Source organism: Ahaetulla prasina, chromosome 10 (genome assembly GCF_028640845.1).
Source record: "Ahaetulla prasina isolate Xishuangbanna chromosome 10, ASM2864084v1, whole genome shotgun sequence".
Classification (NCBI taxonomy): Eukaryota; Metazoa; Chordata; class Lepidosauria; order Squamata; family Colubridae; genus Ahaetulla; species Ahaetulla prasina.
The window spans coordinates 30,162,803-30,182,728 of NC_080548.1; the positions used below are offsets into that span (position 1 = coordinate 30,162,803).

General features: G+C 46.2%; 2 protein-coding genes across 4 annotated transcripts in view; one reads left to right on the top strand and one right to left on the bottom strand.

Moving 5' to 3' along the window:
- Nucleotides 1–3,561, bottom strand: part of RELB (RELB proto-oncogene, NF-kB subunit) — a 139,169-nt gene extending 135,608 nt beyond the window's left edge. The window contains exon 1 of one of the 3 annotated variants that reach the window (XM_058195565.1): nt 3,427–3,561. The gene's annotated coding sequence lies outside the window, so the exon portion shown is untranslated. Of the gene's footprint in view, nt 1–3,213 lie in introns of all 3 variants that reach the window. The other 2 variants (XM_058195566.1, XM_058195567.1) reach the window with 2 other exon arrangements.
- Nucleotides 3,562–12,265: 8,704 nt separating this feature from the next.
- CLPTM1 (CLPTM1 regulator of GABA type A receptor forward trafficking) overlaps nt 12,266–19,926 on the top strand; it is a 31,105-nt gene continuing 23,444 nt past the window's right edge. Inside the window, exon 1 of the mRNA XM_058195569.1 lies at nt 12,266–12,403. Within this exon, the coding sequence (XP_058051552.1) occupies nt 12,344–12,403 (60 nt within the window). The 5' untranslated portion in view covers nt 12,266–12,343. The remainder of the gene's footprint in view (nt 12,404–19,926) is intronic.

Genomic DNA, 19,926 nt, shown 5'->3' on the forward strand with positions numbered 1-19,926 from the left:
GATCTTGGAGTCCTAGTGGACAACCATTTAGATATGAGCCAGCCGTGTGCAGCAGCTGCCAAAAAAGCAGTTCTGGGCTGCATAAACAGAGGGAGAGAATCACGTGAAGTTTTAGTGATTCGGCCACTAAATATTTGTTTTTAATTGTTTTAAATAGTATTATTTATTGTATTTATATTATATTTGTATATGTATTTTAATATTGGCTGTACACCGCCCTGAGTCCTTCGGGAGATGGTGCGGTATAGAAATGTAATTATAAATAAAAATAAAAAAAAGTGTTAATACCACTTTATAAGGCCTTGGTAAGGCCACACTTGGAATATTGCATCCAGTTTTGGTCGCCACGATGTAAAAAAGATGCTGAGACTCTAGAAAGAGTGCAGAGAAGAGCAACAAAGATGATTAGGGGACTGGAGGCTAAAACATATGAAGAACGATTGCAGGAACTGGGTATGTCTAGTTTAATAAAAAGAAGGACTGGGGGAGACATGATAGCAGTCTTCCAATATCTCAGGGGTTGCCACAAAGAAGAGGGAGTCAAACTATTTTCCAAAGCCCCTGAAGGCAGGACAAGAAGCAATGGGTGGAAACTAATCAAGGAGAGAAGCAACTTAGAACTAAGGAGAAATTTCCTGACAGTTAGAACAATTAATCAGTGGAACGACTTGCCTTCAGAAGTTGTGAATGCTCCAACACTGGTAATTTTTAAGGAAATGTTGGATAGCCATTTGTCTGAAATGGTGTAGGGTTTCCTGCCTGGGCAGGGGGTTGGACTAGAAGGCCTCCAAGGTCCCTTCCAACTCTGTTATTATTAGTAGTAGTAGTAAAAATGAAAGATTAAGGACGCTTGCAAGCATCGAAGCAGGCTGGATTTGCAGGAAATAATATAATTTTTTTTAAAAGGCCAGAGGCCAAAGGCTTTTTATGGGCAATGCACATAAAAATGCCAAGCTTTGTTCGTACTGCGGTGGCTTCCCTCCTCCTTCCTTTCACTCATACTATGCAGTCCACCTGCAGAGCAGCTAGTCCTCGACTTAGTAACCATTCACTTACTGACCATTCAAAGTTACAACAGCACGGAAAAATGTAGCCTGGTCGTTTTTCACACTTATGACCATCGCAGCTTCTCCACGGTCCTGTTGTCCAATTTTGGACGCTTGGCCACATAGTGAAGACCGTTGACCTATCCCGGGGTCACGCACACGATCCCCTTTTGCGACCTTCCGACTAGCAAAGTCAACCTCTGACGAGCTGGTTTCACTTAACAACCGTGCCTCTAATTTCACAACCGCATTAATTCACTAAGCAACTTGTGGCAAGAAAGGTTGCAGAACGGGGGGGCGTAAGTCACTTAAGAAACGTCTTCCCTTAGCAACCAAAATTGTGGCCTCAATTGTGGTGATACACATTTCAAACACATTTTGGCCTTCTATATATTTTGTCATCTTTGGTTTGTATTTGAGGTAGAGGGAATGACTTTGCTGACGATATGAATTGCTTTTTCATTAACACTCATTAAAAGCCCATTAACTGGAGTTGGCGCAAACCCACAGCCCAAAATGCTTGCATTTTTTATTATTTGTGTATAGATTGTCCACTGTAACAACTCCCTCAGGATTTACAGCCTGTTAAACACAATATAAATAATATATAAAAATATATTTAGGAGAGAAACAGGTCCCTAAAACTACAAACCTGCAACGACCCTAAATACAAACCAGCCCCCCCTCCCCCCTTCCCGCATCTGAATTTGGATCCCCTGACCAGTGTGGGGGGGGCACGCTGCAACGCCGCAAACGGCTGTAAGTGTGAAAAACGGTCCCTTTTGATCACTTCGGACAGTCTGTAAACGAACCGTTGTAAGTCGAGGACTAGGTCGGCAGTTCAGGCGGTTCGAATCCCTTAGTACAGGTCTCTTGCGTGAGCAGGGGGTTGGACTAGAAATCAGGGGTCTCCAACCTTGGCCACTTGAAGACTTGTGGACTTCAACTCCCAGAATCCCTCAGCCAGCAAAGCTGTCAGATTTCCAACTCCTTGCTGGCTGGGGAATTCTGGGAGTTGAAATCCGCCAGGTTTAAAGTAACCAAGGTTGGAGAACTCCCTGGATTAAGATCAGGGGTCTCCAACCTTGGCCACTTGAAGGCTTGTGGACTTCAACTCCCAGAATTCCCCAGCCACCAAAGCTGTCAGATTTCCAATTCCTTGCTGGCTGGGGAATTCTGGGAGTTGAAATCCGCCTGGTTTAAAGTGACCAAGGTTGGAGAACTCCCTGGACTAAGAGCAGGGGTCTCCAACCTTGGCCACTTGAAGACTTGTGGACTTCAACTCCCAGAATCCCTCAGCCAGCAAAGCTGTCAGATTTCCAACTCCTTGCTGGCTGGGGAATTCTGGGAGTTGAAATCCGCCAGGTTTAAAGTGACCAAGGTTGGAGAACTCCCTGGACTAAGAGCAGGGGTCTCCAACCTTGGCCACTTGAAGACTTGTGGACTTCAACTCCCAGAATCCCTCAGCCAGCAAAGCTATCAGATTTCCTTGCTGGCTGGGGAATTCTGGGAGTTGAAGTCCGCCAGGTTTAAAGTGATCAAGGTTGGAGAACTCCCTGGACTAAGATCAGGGGTCTCCAACCTTGGCCACTTGAAGACTTGTGGGTTTCAACCCCCAGAATCCCTCAGCCAGCAAAGCTGGCTGAGGAATTCTGGGAGTTGAAATCCTCCCAGAATCCCTCAGCCAGCAAAGCTTGGAGGTCATCTAATCCAGGGGTCTCCAACCTTGGCCACTTGAAGACTTGTGGACTTCAACCCCCAGAATCCCTCAGCCAGCAAAGCTTGGAGGTCATCTAATCCAGGGGTCTCCAACCTTGGTCCCTTTAAGACTTGTGGACTTCAACTCCCAGAATCCCTCAGCCAGCAAAGCTTGGAGGTCATCTAATCCAGGGGTCTCCAACCTTGGTCCCTTTAAGACTTGTGGACTTCAACTCCCAGAATCCCTCAGCCAGCAAAGCTTGGAGGTCATCTAATCCAGGGGTCTCCAACCTTGGTCCCTTTAAGACTTGTGGACTTCAACTCCCAGAATCCCTCAGCCAGCAAAGCTGGCTGAGGAATTCTGGGAGTTGAAGTCCACAAGTCTTCAAGTGGCCGAAGTTGGAGACCCCTGGACTAGATGACCTCCAAGGTCCCTTCCACCTCCGCTACTGTCACCCCCAACTGTTACCTCGCTCTCTCCCTTGCCGTCGTGGGAGAATTTTGTCCGCCGCTTGCAATTTTCGCAGGCAGGAGAAGACCGGGGACCAAAAATGCAGGGTTCGCTATGGACCCCTCGGCCCGCTGCCCAGCCCGGAGGAGCCAGCGAGGCCCTAACTACTTAAGGCCAGCTCCGGCCACCCTCTCCGGCCACTTTCTCTCTCTCTCTCTCTCCTCCGCCTACCTAGAGAAGAAGCCAGCATCCATCCCCCGGCTCCGGCTGCTTTTCGCTCGGACTCCTTTCGCTCCTTTCCGCCGGTTCGGTCCAGGCAGGTTATTCATGCATCCCCCGGCGGGTTCCCCCCACCCCACCCGCCGCTCCACGCCTCCCCCTTTTCTACGTTTCCCTTCTCTTTCTTTTCCAAAAAAAAAAAAATGAAATGAAAAGAAAGTTAGAGAGAGAAGACAGAAAAAAAGTTTCTCTCTCTCTTTTTTTTTCGGTCCCGAAAGGGAGGGGAGAGGGGGGGGCCGATCGCTCTTTGGAATTCCCCCTGCTGGGCCGGCTGCTGCTTCCTGATTGGACGAGCCTCCCCCGATGAGGTCAGACTTCTTGGAACGGGAAAGCCCCAGCCGAGCGGTAAAGGGGCGGGGCCAAGGTGGAGACCTTAAAAAAAGGGGGGGGGGAAAGTAAACTCGGGAAAAGAGGAGGGGGCGGGGGAGGAATGGGATTTTTTTTAAATTTAATTTTGTCATAACAGTATTTATTATTTAGATTTTTAGATTTTACATAAACATAAATATTTAGTATACATAAACATAAATATTTAGTATACATAAACATAAATATTTAGTATACATAAACATAAATATTTAGTATACATAAACATAAATATTTAGTATACATAAACATAAATATTTAGTATACATAAACATAAATATTTAGTATACATAAACATAAATATTTAGTATACATAAACATAAATATTTAGTATACATAAACATAAATATTTAGTATACATAAACATAAATATTTAGTATACATAAACATAAATATTTAGTATACATAAACATAAATATTTAGTATACATAAACATTGTCAAAAGTAAAACACATATGATGAAGAATATATATATATATATATATATATATATATTTGCTCCCAGAAGCACGAAGCTGAAGCCTGAAGATGAATGAGACTTTGTCGAAACGTTGCCAAGACACTTCCAATTTCTGGAGAAAACCCGAATAACCAAAGACCTACATATATATATATATATATATATATATATATATATATATATATATATATATATAGGTCTTTGGTTGTTTTCGCTAAGAAAATCTCGTATCTCTCATTCATCTTATTATTTATTATTATTATTATTATTTAATCAAATTTGTATACCGCCCTATCTCCCAAGGGACTCAGGGCGGTTCACAGGCAAATAAAAACATATAAATACAAATTAAGATCACAATTAAAAAACTTATTCTAAAGCCAAATTAATTAAAAATGATATAAATACTAAAACCAATTAAAATCAACCTAAATTTAAAATCTAGTCCAGTCCTGCGCAAATGAATAAATGTGTTTTAAGCTCACGACAGAAGGTTCGGAGGTCCGGAAGTTGACGAAGTCCTGGGGGGAGTTCGTTCCAGAGGGTGCTTCTGGGAGCAATGTGTGATCGCAGCTGTTTCTTCCTTTTAACTGCTAGAGGAAGAAACAGCTGCGATCACACATTGCTCCCAAAAGCACGAAGCTGAAGCCTGAAGATGACGAATGAGACTTTGTCGAAACGTTGCCAAGACATTCCAATTTTACACGGGAGAAAACCCGAACAACCAAAGACCTATATATATATATATAAAAGTAAAGAATATGCATTAGCTATATTAATTTGATATAATAAAGGGAACAATAGGACAGGAACGGTAGGCACTTTTGTGCTCTTATGCACACCCCTTAATTTCCCTCCCACCACCACCCCTTCTAGAAAGCTGGAGCGAAGCTCGGGGCTTTTATTTTCGGTTTCGCCTTCTTGGGAAGCGCCTTTTCCGATTAATGCGACTTTTTCCGCACCTATCCCCGCCCCGCCCCAAGGCATCAGGTGTTACTTGGCCAGCATCCCGTGGATGGATCAAGCAAGGTTACAGGCAGTCCTACAGCAGCCCAAAAAAGCCAATGCAATCCTATTGTTGCTTTAACAGAGGGATACGATCAAGATCAAGGGAGATACTGATACCACTCTATAAAGCCTTGGTAAGACCAGTTGTGGGATTCAGCCAGTTCGCACCACTTTGGGAGAACCGGTTGTTAACTGTCTGAGCAGTTTGGCAAACTGGTTGTTGGAAGAAATCATTAGGGTAGAAAACCAGTTGTTAAATTACTTGAATCCCACCACTGGGTAAGACCATACCTAGAGTATTGCATCCAGTTTTGGTCCCCACACTATCAAAAAGATGTTGAAAGAGTGCAGAGAAGAGCAACCAGGATGATGAGGGGACTGGAGTCTAAAACAAATGAAGAACGGTTGCAGGAACTGGGCCTGGCTAGTCTAGTGAAGAGAAGGACCAAGGGAGACAGGATAGCAGTTGTTCCAATATTTGAGGGGCTGCCACAGAGAGGAGAGGGCCAAGCTAGTTTCCAAAGCACCCGAAGGCCAGACAAGGAATAATGGATGGAAACTGACCAAGGAGAGATTCAACTTGGAAATAAGGAGGAATTTCCTGACAGTGAGAGCAATCAGTTGATGGAACAGAAGTTGCCTTCGGAAGTTATGGGAGCTTCATCACTGGAGGCTTTCGAGAAGAGACATTTCTGTCAGAAATGGTGTAGGGTCCCCTGCTTGGCTGGGGGGTGGGACTAGATGACCTGCAAGGTCCCTTCCAACTCTGTTAAACTGCATAAATCCTGTGGATGGATCAAGCAAGGTTACAAGGGAGTCCTACAGTAGCCAAAAAAGCCAAGGCAATCCTAAACTGCATCAACAGAGGGATACAATCAAGATCAGATGAGGTACTAATACCACTCTATAAAGCCTTAGTAAGACCACACCTAGAGTACTGTATCCAGTTTTGGTTGCCACACTACAAAATAGATGTTGAAACTCTAGACAGAGTGCAGAGAAGAGCAACCAGGAGGATTAGGGGACTGGAGGCTAAAACATACAAAGAACGGTTGCAGGAACTGGGCCTGGCTAGTCTAGGGAAGAGAAGGACCAGAGGAGACATGATAAGCATCTTCCAATATGTTATGTATTAACAGTTGTGCCTTTAAATATTTGAGCGGGAAATCAGCACGTTGCTGATTGGACGAAGCCTCCAGCAGAACTGTATAAAAGGAGAGGTTTTTGCCCCAGCCTGTTGCTGGGTTCACCCTATATTAAAGAGCTGTTGTCACTACCCTGGTCTCCAGCCTCGTTACTTCCCGAACATAACATTGGCGACGAGGGTGGGATTTCGAGGCTAAGGAGAACCAGAACCGAGCTGAAGCACGCTAGTCCCGAACCCAGCAAACTCAGGGCAGAAACGCGGAAATGGCAAACACGCCACCCGCACCGTACAACCCGGGCAAGGAGAAATGGGGAACATATATGACCCGTTTCGAAAGCTTTCTAGAAGCCAACGAACTACAGGGGATCCCTGATAACCGCAAGCGGGCTTACTTCCTAAGCCATTGCGGGCCGGAGGTAATCGAGATTGCGGAAGCCCTGGCAGAGCCAACGCCGATACAATCGGTATCATGGCCGACTCTGCAGACTTTGCTGAAGAACCATTTCGCACCGACGCCGTCCAAATACGTGCAGCGGTTTGAATTCGGAGAACGTAGACAGATGGAGGGCGAGTCCATCGGTGACTACATGGCCGCTTTAAGAAGAGCGCCCAAGGACTGGGGATACCGAGACTTAGACGAAGTGCTACTCGAGCAACTCATCCGAGGGGTCAAGGACATCCGCCTACGGCGACGACTGCTAGCCAGGAGCAACCTGACACTAGCCACCGCTCTGGACGAGGCCAGAGCACACGAAATGTCTACTAAAGCAGCAGAGACTCTGCAAAAGCCTCTTCAATCCAAGGCGGCGCAAAGCCAACGCCAGTACACCAGGAGGAGATTCAGTCCGAATCCGAAGGTGAGGCGAGATGAGGAAGGGTCTGCGGACCGAGAAACGCGACACTGAGGACCGTGAGTGCGGAAGCTGCGGAGGGCAACATCAGCGCCAACGCTGCAGGTTTAAAGACGCAACATGCCGGCGGTGTGGGAAGAAAGGACACTTAGCTCAGGTTTGCAGGCGGCCCAACCTTCCGAAAATTCAAATCGGCCAATCAAAGCGGAACCGGAAAGGCGGCCCGCGATTGGTTCAAACAAGAAAGGCGCGAAGTCTAACCAAACGACTGTCATTATAGGCCGCGCCTCAACCAAAGTGGAAAAGAAGATTTTCACAAAGCCCAAGATCGAGGGAGTACGGTGCAGGCTTGAAGTGGACACGGGATCAGCGATCACCATCATGTCCTGGGACACCCTGGCGAAGTCGCTGCCGTCCGTCATGAGCGCCATCTGCAAGCACAGCGGCTACGAGTGCACGACTACCAGGGAATCGCATCCCTGTTCGAGGACCACCTCCGTCCGAGTCGAGTACGGCCCTCACAAAAAGACCCTGCCCATCACGATCGTCGAAGGAACTCTGCCCAGTCTGTTGGGACTAGACTGGTTTCGTGCCCTGGGCATGGGAGTGACTGGCATCTACAGAAGTGACTGCAATTTGAAAGACATTCTCTTTAACGAGTTCGAAGATGTCTTCAAGGACTGCCTGGGCAAGTACAAGGGGACCCCTATTTCCTTCAACTTAGACCCCAGGTAGCCCCCATTAGGCTTAAGGCGAGGAGAGCCCCTTTTGCCCTAAAACCAAAAATTGATAAGGAGCTGGACAAGCTCATAAATCAGGGGGTTTTGGTGCCAGTCGACCACGCAAAGTGGGAGACGCCAATCGTCACCCCCATCAAATCGGACGGGTCAATTAGAATTTGCGCTGACTACAAGGCGACGCTTAACAAAGCCTTACAGAAAAGCGCGTACCCGGTTCCCGTAGTGCAACATTTATTGCACTCCTTGGGGCAAGGGCAAGTCTTTGCAAAGTTAGACTTGGCCCAAGCCTACCAACAACTGCCAGTAGACGCCCGCACAGCCAAGCCCAAACGATTGTGACGCACAGGGGGCATTCAAGTGCACCCGATTGCAATTTGGGGTTAGTGTGGCACCAGGGCTGTTCCAAAACCTGATGGAACGACTACTGCAAGGGCTCCCAGGGTAGTTCCTACTGATGATGTCCTAATTTCAGGGGAAAACATGGAGGAATTGGGGGAGCGGTTAAGAAAGGTCTTGAGCATTTTCCGGACAGCCGGATTAAAAGTCAAGACAAATAAATGTCAGATAGGGGTCGAATCGGTCGATTTCTTGGGCTACCGGATAGACAAGAAAGGAATTCACCCTACTGAGAGCAAAGTTAAGGCAATTAGGAAGGCTCCAGCGCCCAAAAACAAAGCAGAGCTGCAGGCATTCCTGGGATTGGTTAATTTATACGCGGTCTTTTTGAAGAACAAAGCAACCGTTCTATGGAACCGCTGCATAGGCTCTTAGGGAAAAATACTGTTTGGTCTTGGGGAAAGTCAGAAAATAGGGCTTTTGAAGCAGTAAAGAACCTGCTCTCAAGTGATAGCCTGCTCATCCAATATCACGACTCACTACCCCTAGTGCTGGTTTGCGATCGTCCCCTTATGGGGTGGGGCTGTACTCAGCCATAGACTTCAAACGGCACAGAAGCCCCTATAGCGTTCTACTCTAGAACGATGTCCTCCCAGAGAGGAACTACAGCCAATTAGACAAAGAAGCATTAGCCATTGTATCAGGGTCAAAAATTCCATGAGTATGTCTTTGGGCGGAATTTTGAAATCGTGACTGACCACAGACCGTTACTGGGATTACTGGCTGGCGACGCCAACGCCTGTGGCACTTTCGCCACGCTTGACTCGATGGACTATATTTTTAGCCGCTTACTCATACAAGCTGCAGCATCGACCGGGAAAGAAGTGGGCATGCAGACGATTGAGCCGATGCCCACTGCCAGGGGCGATCAAGACCCCACTCCGGGACACCCATCCTCCTTATTGACTCGTTGGACTCTGGCCCAGTCACATCAAAGGAAGTGGCTCGGCATCATACCGACATTGTGTTAAGGACTATACTCGGTTGGGTACAGAGAGGGTGGCCCGCTGCGCTTAACGGTTCAAAGAATTTGTTAAGAAACGTGATGAGCTCTCGGCTCAAGGGGGGTGCCTGTTATGGGGTGATCGTGTAATAATTCCTGTTAAGTTAAGGGGCAAGGTATTGGACCTCCTCCACGAGGGTCACCCAGGCATCGTAAGGATGAAGGGGTTAGCTAGGAGCTATGTATGGTGGCCACTCATGGACGCAGAGATTGCTGAGAGGGTAGGGAAATGCCAAGCTTGCCAAGAGTCCAGACCGCTACCCCCAACAGCCCCAGTCAGAGAATGGGAAAAGCCCCAAGGGCCTTGGTCAAGAATCCACATTGACTTTGCTGGCCCCTTTCACGGCCAAACGTTCCTAGTAGTGGTGGACGCATTTTCCAAATGGTTAGAGATCATACTTATGAAGTCCACCACAGCCGAAGCAGTAATCGCAACCCTGCGCCACCTATTCGCAACTCACGGGTTGCCGGGCACTCTGGTGTCCGGCAATGGGCCCCCATTCACGGCAGCCCAGTTTGAAGAGTACCTGGCAGAGGAAGGCATCCGACATGCCCTCTCTGCACCTTTCCACCCTGCGTCGAATGGCCTTGCAGAGCGTTCCGTCCGGAGCGCTAAGGAGGCATTGTCCAGGCTCAAGCCAGGTGACTGGCAAACAAAAATAGACTTTTTCCTAGCCGTCCAGCACAGAACCCCAAGCACAGCCACTGGAAAAAGCCCAGCCGAATTGCTAATGGGACGAAAACTCCGGTGCCCACTTGACCGTTTGAACCCCCATTACACACCCGAGGGTTACAAGGGGAGCTAGAAAAACAAGGAAATGAGCATAGGCGACCGGGTGTGGGCCGAACTATGGGGACGGCCCGAGTTGGGTCCGGACAAGTAACAAAAGTAACAGGGCCAAAATCGACGTGGTAGAGCTACCAGCCAACCGAAGGTGGCGGCGCCACTTAGATCAGTTAAGGAAACGAATAACTGACCAAACCAAACCAACAGAGACAGGTAATGACCAATACCACTTTGAATCCACAGCTGACAATGACCCGGGGGAGGCGCAAGACTTAGCTGAGGTCCCAGAGTTCCAGCGACGCCATCAGGTCCCGAGGGAAACAGCAAGGAAAATTCCAAAATTAATCCAAGGCCGGATGGCCAAGAAAAAGAGTCGGCCAATAATCCAGAGCCCGATGGCCTAGAGAAAGAGCTGGGAGGAGAAAACAGCCCTCCGACCAGCTCAAACACCACCCAGAACTGAACCGCGCAGGTCAGAAAGAACTAGGAGACGCCCAGGTTATTTGCGTGACTACGTCGAAAAATAACATGTGAATAAATATGTAAATAAGACCAAGTGTTTTCTGGGAGGGGAGGAGTGTTATGTATTAACAGTTGTGCCTTTAAATATTTGAGCGGGAAATCAGCACGTTGCTGATTGGACGAAGCCTCCAGCAGAACTGTATAAAAGGAGAGGTTTTTGCCCCAGCCTGTTGCTGGGTTCACCCTATATTAAAGAGCTGTTGTCACTACCCTGGTCTCCAGCCTCGTTACTTCCCGAACATAACACAATATTTGAGGGGCTGCCACAGAGAGGAGGGGGGTCAAGCTATTTCCTAAAGCACCCGAAGGCCAGACAAGGAATAATGGATGGAAACTGACCAAGGAGAGATTCAACCTGGAAATAAGGAGGAATTTCCTGACAGTGAGAGCAATCAACTGGCTTTTGACTGACATATGGGGGTGGGTGGGTGTCACACTTTCAGTGGGTATGGATGCAAGATCGAAGGTTCCTAGATCCAGGTTGCAGATGTCTGGATGACCGCTAGGTAACAACAATATGCATATAGAAAAGTAATAAAGGAGAATATTTGTAGGTCAGGGTTGGTATCAGGGGCCCTTGGTACTCTCTGAGCTTGTTTTCCTGCAGCAGAGGTTTCATTACCCAAACTAGATAACATCATCAGTCACTGTTACCTAGTTTGGTAACTAAACGTCTGCAGGAAAACAACCAAGCTCAGAGAGCACCAAGGACCCTAGAATCTCCTCCTTCTCCCCCACTTCCCTTCCCTACAAACCCCACTCCCTTCTTGCACTGATGATGTTACCTAGCTAGGCAAGAACCAACCCAGCTCAGGGAGTACCAAGGACCCCCACCTCCTATAAAAAAAACTCTTGGCTCCTCTCTTGCGGAGATTTGGCTCTCAGATCCCTCGGGAAACTAACCTTCTCAAGAGACGATCGCCCAGAAGATCCCCTAAAGCGAGGATTTGAACATGGTCCAATATCTCAGGAGTTGCCCAAAAGAAAAGGGAGTCAAACTATTCTCCAAAGCACCTGAGGGTAGAACAAGAAGCAATGGGTGGAAACTAATCAAGGAGAGAAGGGACTTAGAACTAAGGAGGAATTTCCTGACAGTGAGAACAATTAATCAGTGGAACGACTTGCCTGCAGAAGTTGTGAATGCTCCAACACTGGAAGTTTTTAAGAAGATGTTGGATAACCATTTATCAGAAATGGTGTAGGGTTTCCTGCCTGAGTAGGGGGTTGGACTAGAAGACCTCCAAGGTCCCTTCCAACTATTATTATTATTATTATTATTATTATTATTATTATTATTATTATTATTATTATTATTATTATTATTATTATTATTATTATTATGAGGCCACCAACCTTCCTTCGCCCTCCTTCAGCGGCCATCCCAGTCAAGTCATCCGTCAATACGGTAATCTTCCGCGCCGCTTCTCTCGGCATTACGGTACCAGAGTCCTTGCAAACGAGCCCCGCCTCCCAGGAGGCGAAGCCCACGTGACGGGCAAAAAAAAAAAAAGGCGGGGGGAGGGAAAGAACGGGAGTTGGGAAAGAGAGGAAATTCTCGCGAGAATTGCACCAGGCAACGGCGCAGCAAGATGGCGGCGCCGGAGACGGAGGTGGTAGCAGCCGCAGGGCCGGGAGCCGGCCTTGGACAGGTACCCCCGGCGGGGCTCTTCTGCCTTTTTCTCCCCCCCCCTCAGGGTATCCATCCCGGGCGTCCTCCTTTCCTCGTGGTGCGATAGTCCCGGCCTTCGCCCTCCATTCGCCCCCCTCCCCCGGGGTACTTTCCTTTCTCTCCCTCCCTCCTCCCCGCCCCTCCCTTCCCTGGGATCACCTGACGGCCTCCATTAGACCCCCCCCCCGTCATGACCCCCCCCCACGACCCCCATCTCCCCTCATTCAGCAACCCGCCTCTTAACAAGTCAGGATTTTCCTCCCCCCACAAAAAAACCCCTGGTCTCTTACCAGGCGCCCCTGGTGGGGGGGGGGGGCTGGGACTACAACTCCCAGAATCCCCGGCCCAGGCGGCCGTGCCCGCGCTTAGTAGGGGCTTCTGGGAACGGTAGTCCCAACGTCTCCAGAAAGGGAGGGGGGCAGGTTATATAGACAAGAATCTCTTGACGTTTTTCAGGTTAAGACGTCTTAAGGGGGGGGGAGGGGTGACGGGGACAGCATTTATTTTATTTATTTATTTTATTCGATTTTTATACCGCCCTTCTCCCGAAGGACTCAGGGCGGTGTACAGCCAAATAAAAATCCACAATATACACATTAAAACAAGATTAAAACAAAACATATTACAGGGTGGCCGAAATTTAAAGCAATTTAACAAACCTTAAAATATAAATAACCCCCATTAAAATTTAATAAAACTTTTAAGCCAGCCCCGCTTGAATAAATAGGTGCGTTTTCAGCTCACGCAGCTCAAGCATCTTGGGAGGGAGGGGGGGGGGCTCCCCAAATTTTAACCTATTTGGCTAAAAACTCAGCCAGGAAAACGGAGGGAGGGGTGGGAGTGAAAGTAAAACAGGCATTATCAGGGGACGGAGGTATCCTAACTACCTGGATCTGGTGGAATCGACTGGATCCAAAGGATTTCATCGGTGTCGGTCGTCCTTTCCAAGGAATTCGGTGCTGTACAGATAGTCCTCAATTTTTACAATGGTTCAAAGTTTTTTAACAAGGGTGCTGGGGAGTTGGGGGGGAAAGTGACTTATGACCGTTTTATTCCACACTTAACGGCCGTCGCAGCATCCCCCCCCACCCCGGGCACCTGATTTGTATTCAGAGGCTTGACTACCGGTGCGCATTTATGACGGATCCGGTCGGGGGGTCGTGCGATCCCCTTTGCTGACCTCCTGACAAGCAAAGTGAATGGGGAAAACCAGATTTCACTTAACAACCCGGTGACTAATTTACTTACCGCAGTGATTCGCTTAACAACCGTGGCAAGAAACGTCAAATGGGAAAAACTCACTTAGCAAATGTTTCGCTCAGCGACATAAATTTTGGGGTCATAACTCGAGAACTAACCTGCATATGGATTTATTTGTTACAGGTAATCACTAATCTAATTTTTGTTTTACCCCACTCTGCTTCTGGGCAGTTCAACAGAGAAACGCCCCAGAACAGTAAAATAATTCAATGATAAAATAATCCCAACAGTAAAAATCCCAAGCAAACCAATGCAGAAATCTGGCAACCACCAAACTAATCCACACAACTCGAAGGGAGCTTCAGGCCTCTCGCTGTTTCAATTTCATTCTTGCAATGGCCGCAGAGGAATAGAATGATTCACGAACTATTGGGCCGAGGCTATTTATGGAACTGAATGGCCAATTTGGACAACCATGAGTCATGTGATGGTTTGGCCTCCTATTTCATCCACTGTAAAGCCAAGAACTGCCTTTCTGATACTCTCCATTCTGGATTGTCAATTTCCTTTTCTCCTCCGAGGTTTAGTCAATGGCTTCTGCTTCCTCTCCCCCCGCCCCCTGTCCCCGTTCATGAAGACAAAACTGGGTTTTTTTTCGGTTTGCTTTCATGATTATGGACCTGTATTTCAGGAGTTTCTGACCTTGGAAACTGAGTTGTGGACTTAAACTCCCAGAATTTCCCAGCCATCATCCTTTAAGATGGGTGGACTTCAACTCCCAGAATCCCCCAACCATCATCTTTTAAGATGGGTGGACTTCAACTCCCAGAATCCCCCAGCCATCATCTTTTAAGATGGGTGGACTTCAACTCCCAGAATCCCCCAGTCATCATCTTTTAAGATGAGTGGACTTCAACTCCCAGAATCCCCCAGCCATCATCTTTTAAGATGGGTGAACTTCAACTCCCAGAATCCCCCAGCCATCATCTTTTAAGATGGGTGAACTTCAACTCCCAGAATCCTCCAACCATCATCTTTTAAGATGGATAGACTTCAACTCCCAGAATTCTGGGAGTTGAAGTCCACATATTTTCAAGCTGCCAAGGTTGGAGACCCCTGCTGTATTTCTAATCCATCTTTCCTCCCAGGTGAATCCTTAAAGCATTTATCTCTTAGTAGTACCACCATGGCCATCCACATTTAGCCAGGATTAATTGCTACTGCTCTCCTTCTTTCACCAGGAGGGGGGGAAAAATACTGTTGGTATTTGTTTGCTTTGGCATTTCCTTTCGAGCTACAGTTTTTTACTTACCTTTCTTTCCTCTCTTTTGGGGAATTGACTTTTGGCCTCCCTGCTAGATACAGGTTTTCCCCCAACCCGACCCCCCAGGCCAACATCATTCTGCTTTCTTCCTTTTTTTTTTTTTTTTTTTTTTTAATTATTATTTTTTTTTTTTATTCAAAAAGTTTTTATTAGTCAAAAAAGGTTTATACAAATACATATCAGGTATGGTAAATTTTCAGTTTTCTTATCTAAAATAAGAATTTTACTCAAATTTTTTAACACATACAACAGCCATATGGCAAGCAGGTGACACGAAGTAGCTAAGTTTACAAATTTTAAAAACGTAATAAAGAAGAGTCAAGAATAAACAGAATATCGTACAAAAGAGAATAAGGAGAACCAACACAATCCCAAATATCTTTATCACTTCCTAGTTTTGGATCTCAGAACTCTGGGTTCAGCCTGACCCAACTCCAGGGCCGCAACAGCGGCAGCCGCTTCCGCCCCATGATCTATAACCTCCCTTCTTCAATTCCTGGGTCATCTGATTCCAGGAGGGCTTTGTGTTCCTCCACATAGGCCGTAGCCTCCATAATTGTACTGATTTTTTCGTAATGCCCTCCCGGAAAATCATCAATCCTCTGGCATCAGCCATCTGAAGCCCACTCCTTCTGGTACAATTTGCTTGACAAAAATAATATTTCTTTCTTTTTCACGTACCTGTCTGGGAATCTGCCTCAGAATGGCTATCTCCTGCCCCTGTAAATCAGTGCCCCACTCCTATGTTTTCTAAGAATTTCATCTCTCGTCTCTCTTCTCACAAATTTGACATGAACCTCTCTGGGAACTGCATGCGTGCGTGCATATTGCTAATTAACTCTATAAACTCGATCCACATCCCAATTCATGAAATCAACACCTCTCCCAAGAAATTCTCCCAACAATTTAGTCACAACATCTCTCAAGTCTTCTTGGTCCACTTCTTCCAAATTTTGAAACCTAAGGAAATAAGACATTTTATCCATCTGTAGTCCAAGCACAGCATTGCCTGTCGTCTCCTCTCTTTTCTGCACTGCCGCATCTCACCCTCCAAACCTTCCACTTTCTGCTTGTTTTCTGCTGAAACTTGTTGAGTATCCTTTAAATCCTTTTGGATAGTCACAATTTCTGCTCTTATTTCATCAATTTCTTGTCCATATTAGATAACTTTTCCAAAATTCTCTCCATCTCTCCAGCAGTTGGTCTCTGACCTTTTGCCATTAAGGAAAAAAAAATACAAAATCCTCAGGCAGGCACGGTATCCTTGTAATTTCCTCCGGATCCACCAGGGGGCACTCACAGGAGCAACGAGTCCAGAGTACAGTTAGTCAACCAGGAAGGCGAAGGAAGTGATGTCATCAAAATTCTCATAGTGAAGGCGGAAGCTGGACGCCACCACTGTTCCCCAGAAGGAGGGGGGGCCTCAAACCTTCCCTCCTAAATTTCTCCATCACCTCTTCTCTCCAGAGCTCCACAAAACCGGTAATCTTCTTATTTTAAGTTCTCCTCTCTCCAGAATAACTCGTGCTCCTTCCAACCGCAGGGGAGAAAAACCCCGCACTCCGGAGCACTCCACCACGCCACCGATATTCCCTTCCCTTCTCCTCCTCAATTCTTCTCCGTTCCCTGTTCACCACCAGGCTGCTGCAGTTATAAATCCAATGCCCCGGTGTCACCGGGCACAGCGGCCCAGGCGACGACCAAAATAATGGCCGCGGCCTGTGGCCTCCAAACCCCGCCAAGCCTAGGACGCGCCAGCATCGGTCCCCACAGTCCTGTATGTCGGCTGGGAGACCCCTGGCGAGCCGTCCGTGCGGCAGGTGTCCTTTTCGGAACACCTGGCCCCTGAGGGCCTCGGCGGCGGCCGGATTCGGGCGCTGGAGGCAGGAGAAGCCTTCCAGACGTCCGTTGCCGCTGGACACCGGAAGTCGTCTCCATTCTGCTTTCTTCCTTTTCCAGCATATTTTGCTTTGTAGTTTCCTCCGTGAGGAAATAACACAGAGCCCAAATTGTTTCTTCATCTGCCAGGTGAATGAATCGTTTCTTTGTCAGGCTTCCTGCTGTTGCAAAGATTCCTACCCTGGTGAACTATAACCTGCAACCTGGTTTAGATGACAGAAATCCACCTCTTTCCCTCAGTCACATGATTTCTAAAAAAAGGTGGCAGGCATCCTGCTCCCCATTGAGATTTATTCTATTCTTTTATCATTATTAATCCTTTCTGAACTCGTGACCAGAAATGAAATGCTCTGTTTTCTCCTTGTAAACGCTCATGGTTGTAAACAGCAGCCATTCTTGAACTGTGTACCAGGGGATACTAGTATGTAGTAAGAAACAAACGGGCCAATAAAAAGCCACTATTAAACAAAAACACCCATTGAAAGACGTATTGTTTGCCTTGAGCTGCTTGGTTCGGTCCTCTTGTCTTTTCCCTCCCTCCCCACTTGTCCTTTCCTGGAGAGGATAATTCTGTTGCATCTCAACAGTGAGAATTATTGAATCATTCAGCAGGGGCCTGGTGCAGTGGTCAAGTCTCTCTGCCTGAGTTATTTCTCGAGGCTCTCCTCTCCAAAATGAAATATTTCAGTAAGGACAGCTTACAGTAGAAAATTACCTTTTTTGTTCTCCAGAAAAGCCATCGATTCGGAGGGCGGAGGTATATCCTGGAGGAACGCTCTCTGTTTTTTGTTTTTGTTTTATCAATATTTAGTCAACAGTGCTCAGAATGCTGCTGGTTGCCAACTGCTTCAGACAGGATAAATGCAAGGAATTACCCTTTCCACGCCTGTGATTCGGCACCCTTGGCTGGGAAACTGGTCTTTAACTCCGCTTGCCCGGCATCCATATCTTCTTACAATGTTCCTTGGGATTCCCCTGAAACATTTATTACCTGGATGCTTTCATCTACTGCTCCTTTATTCTCCTTATCACTTTCTCTGTTTTCATTTAATATCCTCAGGTTACAATCTGGCTCAGCCTCTCTTCTATTTTCAGATGAAGGAATATAATCGTACCTTGAAGTCAATCCTGTCCTTTGTATTAGATCGAGTATTTCTAATAACTATTCAGTCTCGAGTTCAGAGTCTTAATTTCCCTTCTGTAATTGGGGCGAAACATAAGATTTGAGAAAAGATTGGAATCCTCACCTGGTGAATTTTGACCTTCCCCCACATTCCAAAGACAAATTCAAACACTTCTGTTTTTTCAGTTAATTTTATTGACTTAGTGTGCGTTTAGGATTGATTAGGAACATAAACTGTGAATCTGGAAGATAATCTGTAAAATGGGATTAACATTGGAAGGTTTCTCATAGCTATAAACATCATATAATTTAGGTAGGTGTTGTGCAAATAGTATCATTCAACATTTGAAAAATTAATGCTTTATTTAAGTCCCAAATGGTAATAAAATTAACGCCTTTTTAGAGTCCCAAAATAAACCCTAATACAATTGTACCTAGGTAAAAACACACTGTCGAAACCTCCTAAATTTCAGATCGATCTAATACTTTTTAGGGGAAGATTTCCAGTCTAGCAAATTAGCTAGTCCTTCAATGGTAAAAAGACAAATTTAGGACCCCAATTACTTAGTTAATTGAAAATCTGATCTTCCTTCCCACTTAGGAGTAAGTTGCTTGTAAATGGTTATATGCGGATAATTGCAGTGGGATATATGGTCACCCTTTACTGAAACTGTTCCCTAAAGATGCATGTGTATATAAAACATCAACCAGAAGTCCTTAATGTTTGTAATTTTGTTGCCATTGTTGCATAACTTCCTGATAAGTTTAGTCACTTATTAAAAGAATACAAGTCAAAGGTGGGATTAATTGGACAACTTTCCCCGTTGGAGGTTAGCATATAGTAGTAGAATCGAGGCTTGTTTAATATTTGCAAATATTTGCAAATAAGATCAGAGCCAAGTTTTAAAGTCATATTTAGGAGGAGATGAAAAGATCTCACCAAACTGGTTAGCTGGGAAGGGAAGGTCCAATGAGATTCATCCGCAAAGGTGGTGTGAGGTTCACAAAGCAATAACACCCTCCAATTTCACAGCAATGTACAGGAGTTCAAATGGGTTGGTTATCCAATTGGAAAACTTCTCGCCCTGCGTAATATTTTTTGCCTCTGCTTCAGCGTGAGGTTAATCATGAAAACCAGGCAATGCATCTGAACAACTTAATGGAAGCTGCTTCAGGTGGCTGCGCTCGGAGTGGATCCTGTGAGCATCAATCATAAAAGTCAGATCAGTCATAAAATATTGGCTTAGCATTTCCCTCGCTGAATACAGGTAGTCCTCGGTTTACGACCACACAGCCGAGCCCCAAATTCCATGTGGCTAAATGTGTCATTTGTTAAACGAGCTTTGTCCCCGTTTTATGACCTTTCTTGCCACCGTTGTTAAGTGAATCTGGCTTCCCCATTAACTTTGCTTGACAGATGGTCACAAAAGGGGAATAACGGGACATTGGAACACGGCAAACCGTCATAAAAATGAGTCCATCTCTAATTACGATCACGGGACCACGGGAAGCTGCCAACCGTCCTAAGTGTGAAAAACGGTCATAAGTCACTTTTTTCAGTGCCATTGTAACCTCGAATGGTCACTAAACAAACTGTTGCAAGTTGAGTACTTATCTGTACTGCATCTGCTCTTGTATCCCCTTAATCCAAAGGGATAATATAGGATGGGTGCCTTTTTCTCTTCCTTTTGAAAATGATCATTCTTTATTTGGGGGACGACGACACAGGACTGATATTTCTGTGGCTTCTTTTTAACTTAAAAAAAAAAAAGTTTGCAACACTGGTCAACAGGGCCTGGCAGAAATTATACTACCTGAGACTTTTCGGGAAACAACAAGCTTCTTTGGAGATTCTCAATGATCCAGGTCATGGCAACTGAACTTTCTGGTTTTTCTTGGAGAGCTGAAGAAGCTTCTTGAATAGGAAGCACAATGTCTTCAAAGAAAACCAGAAAGT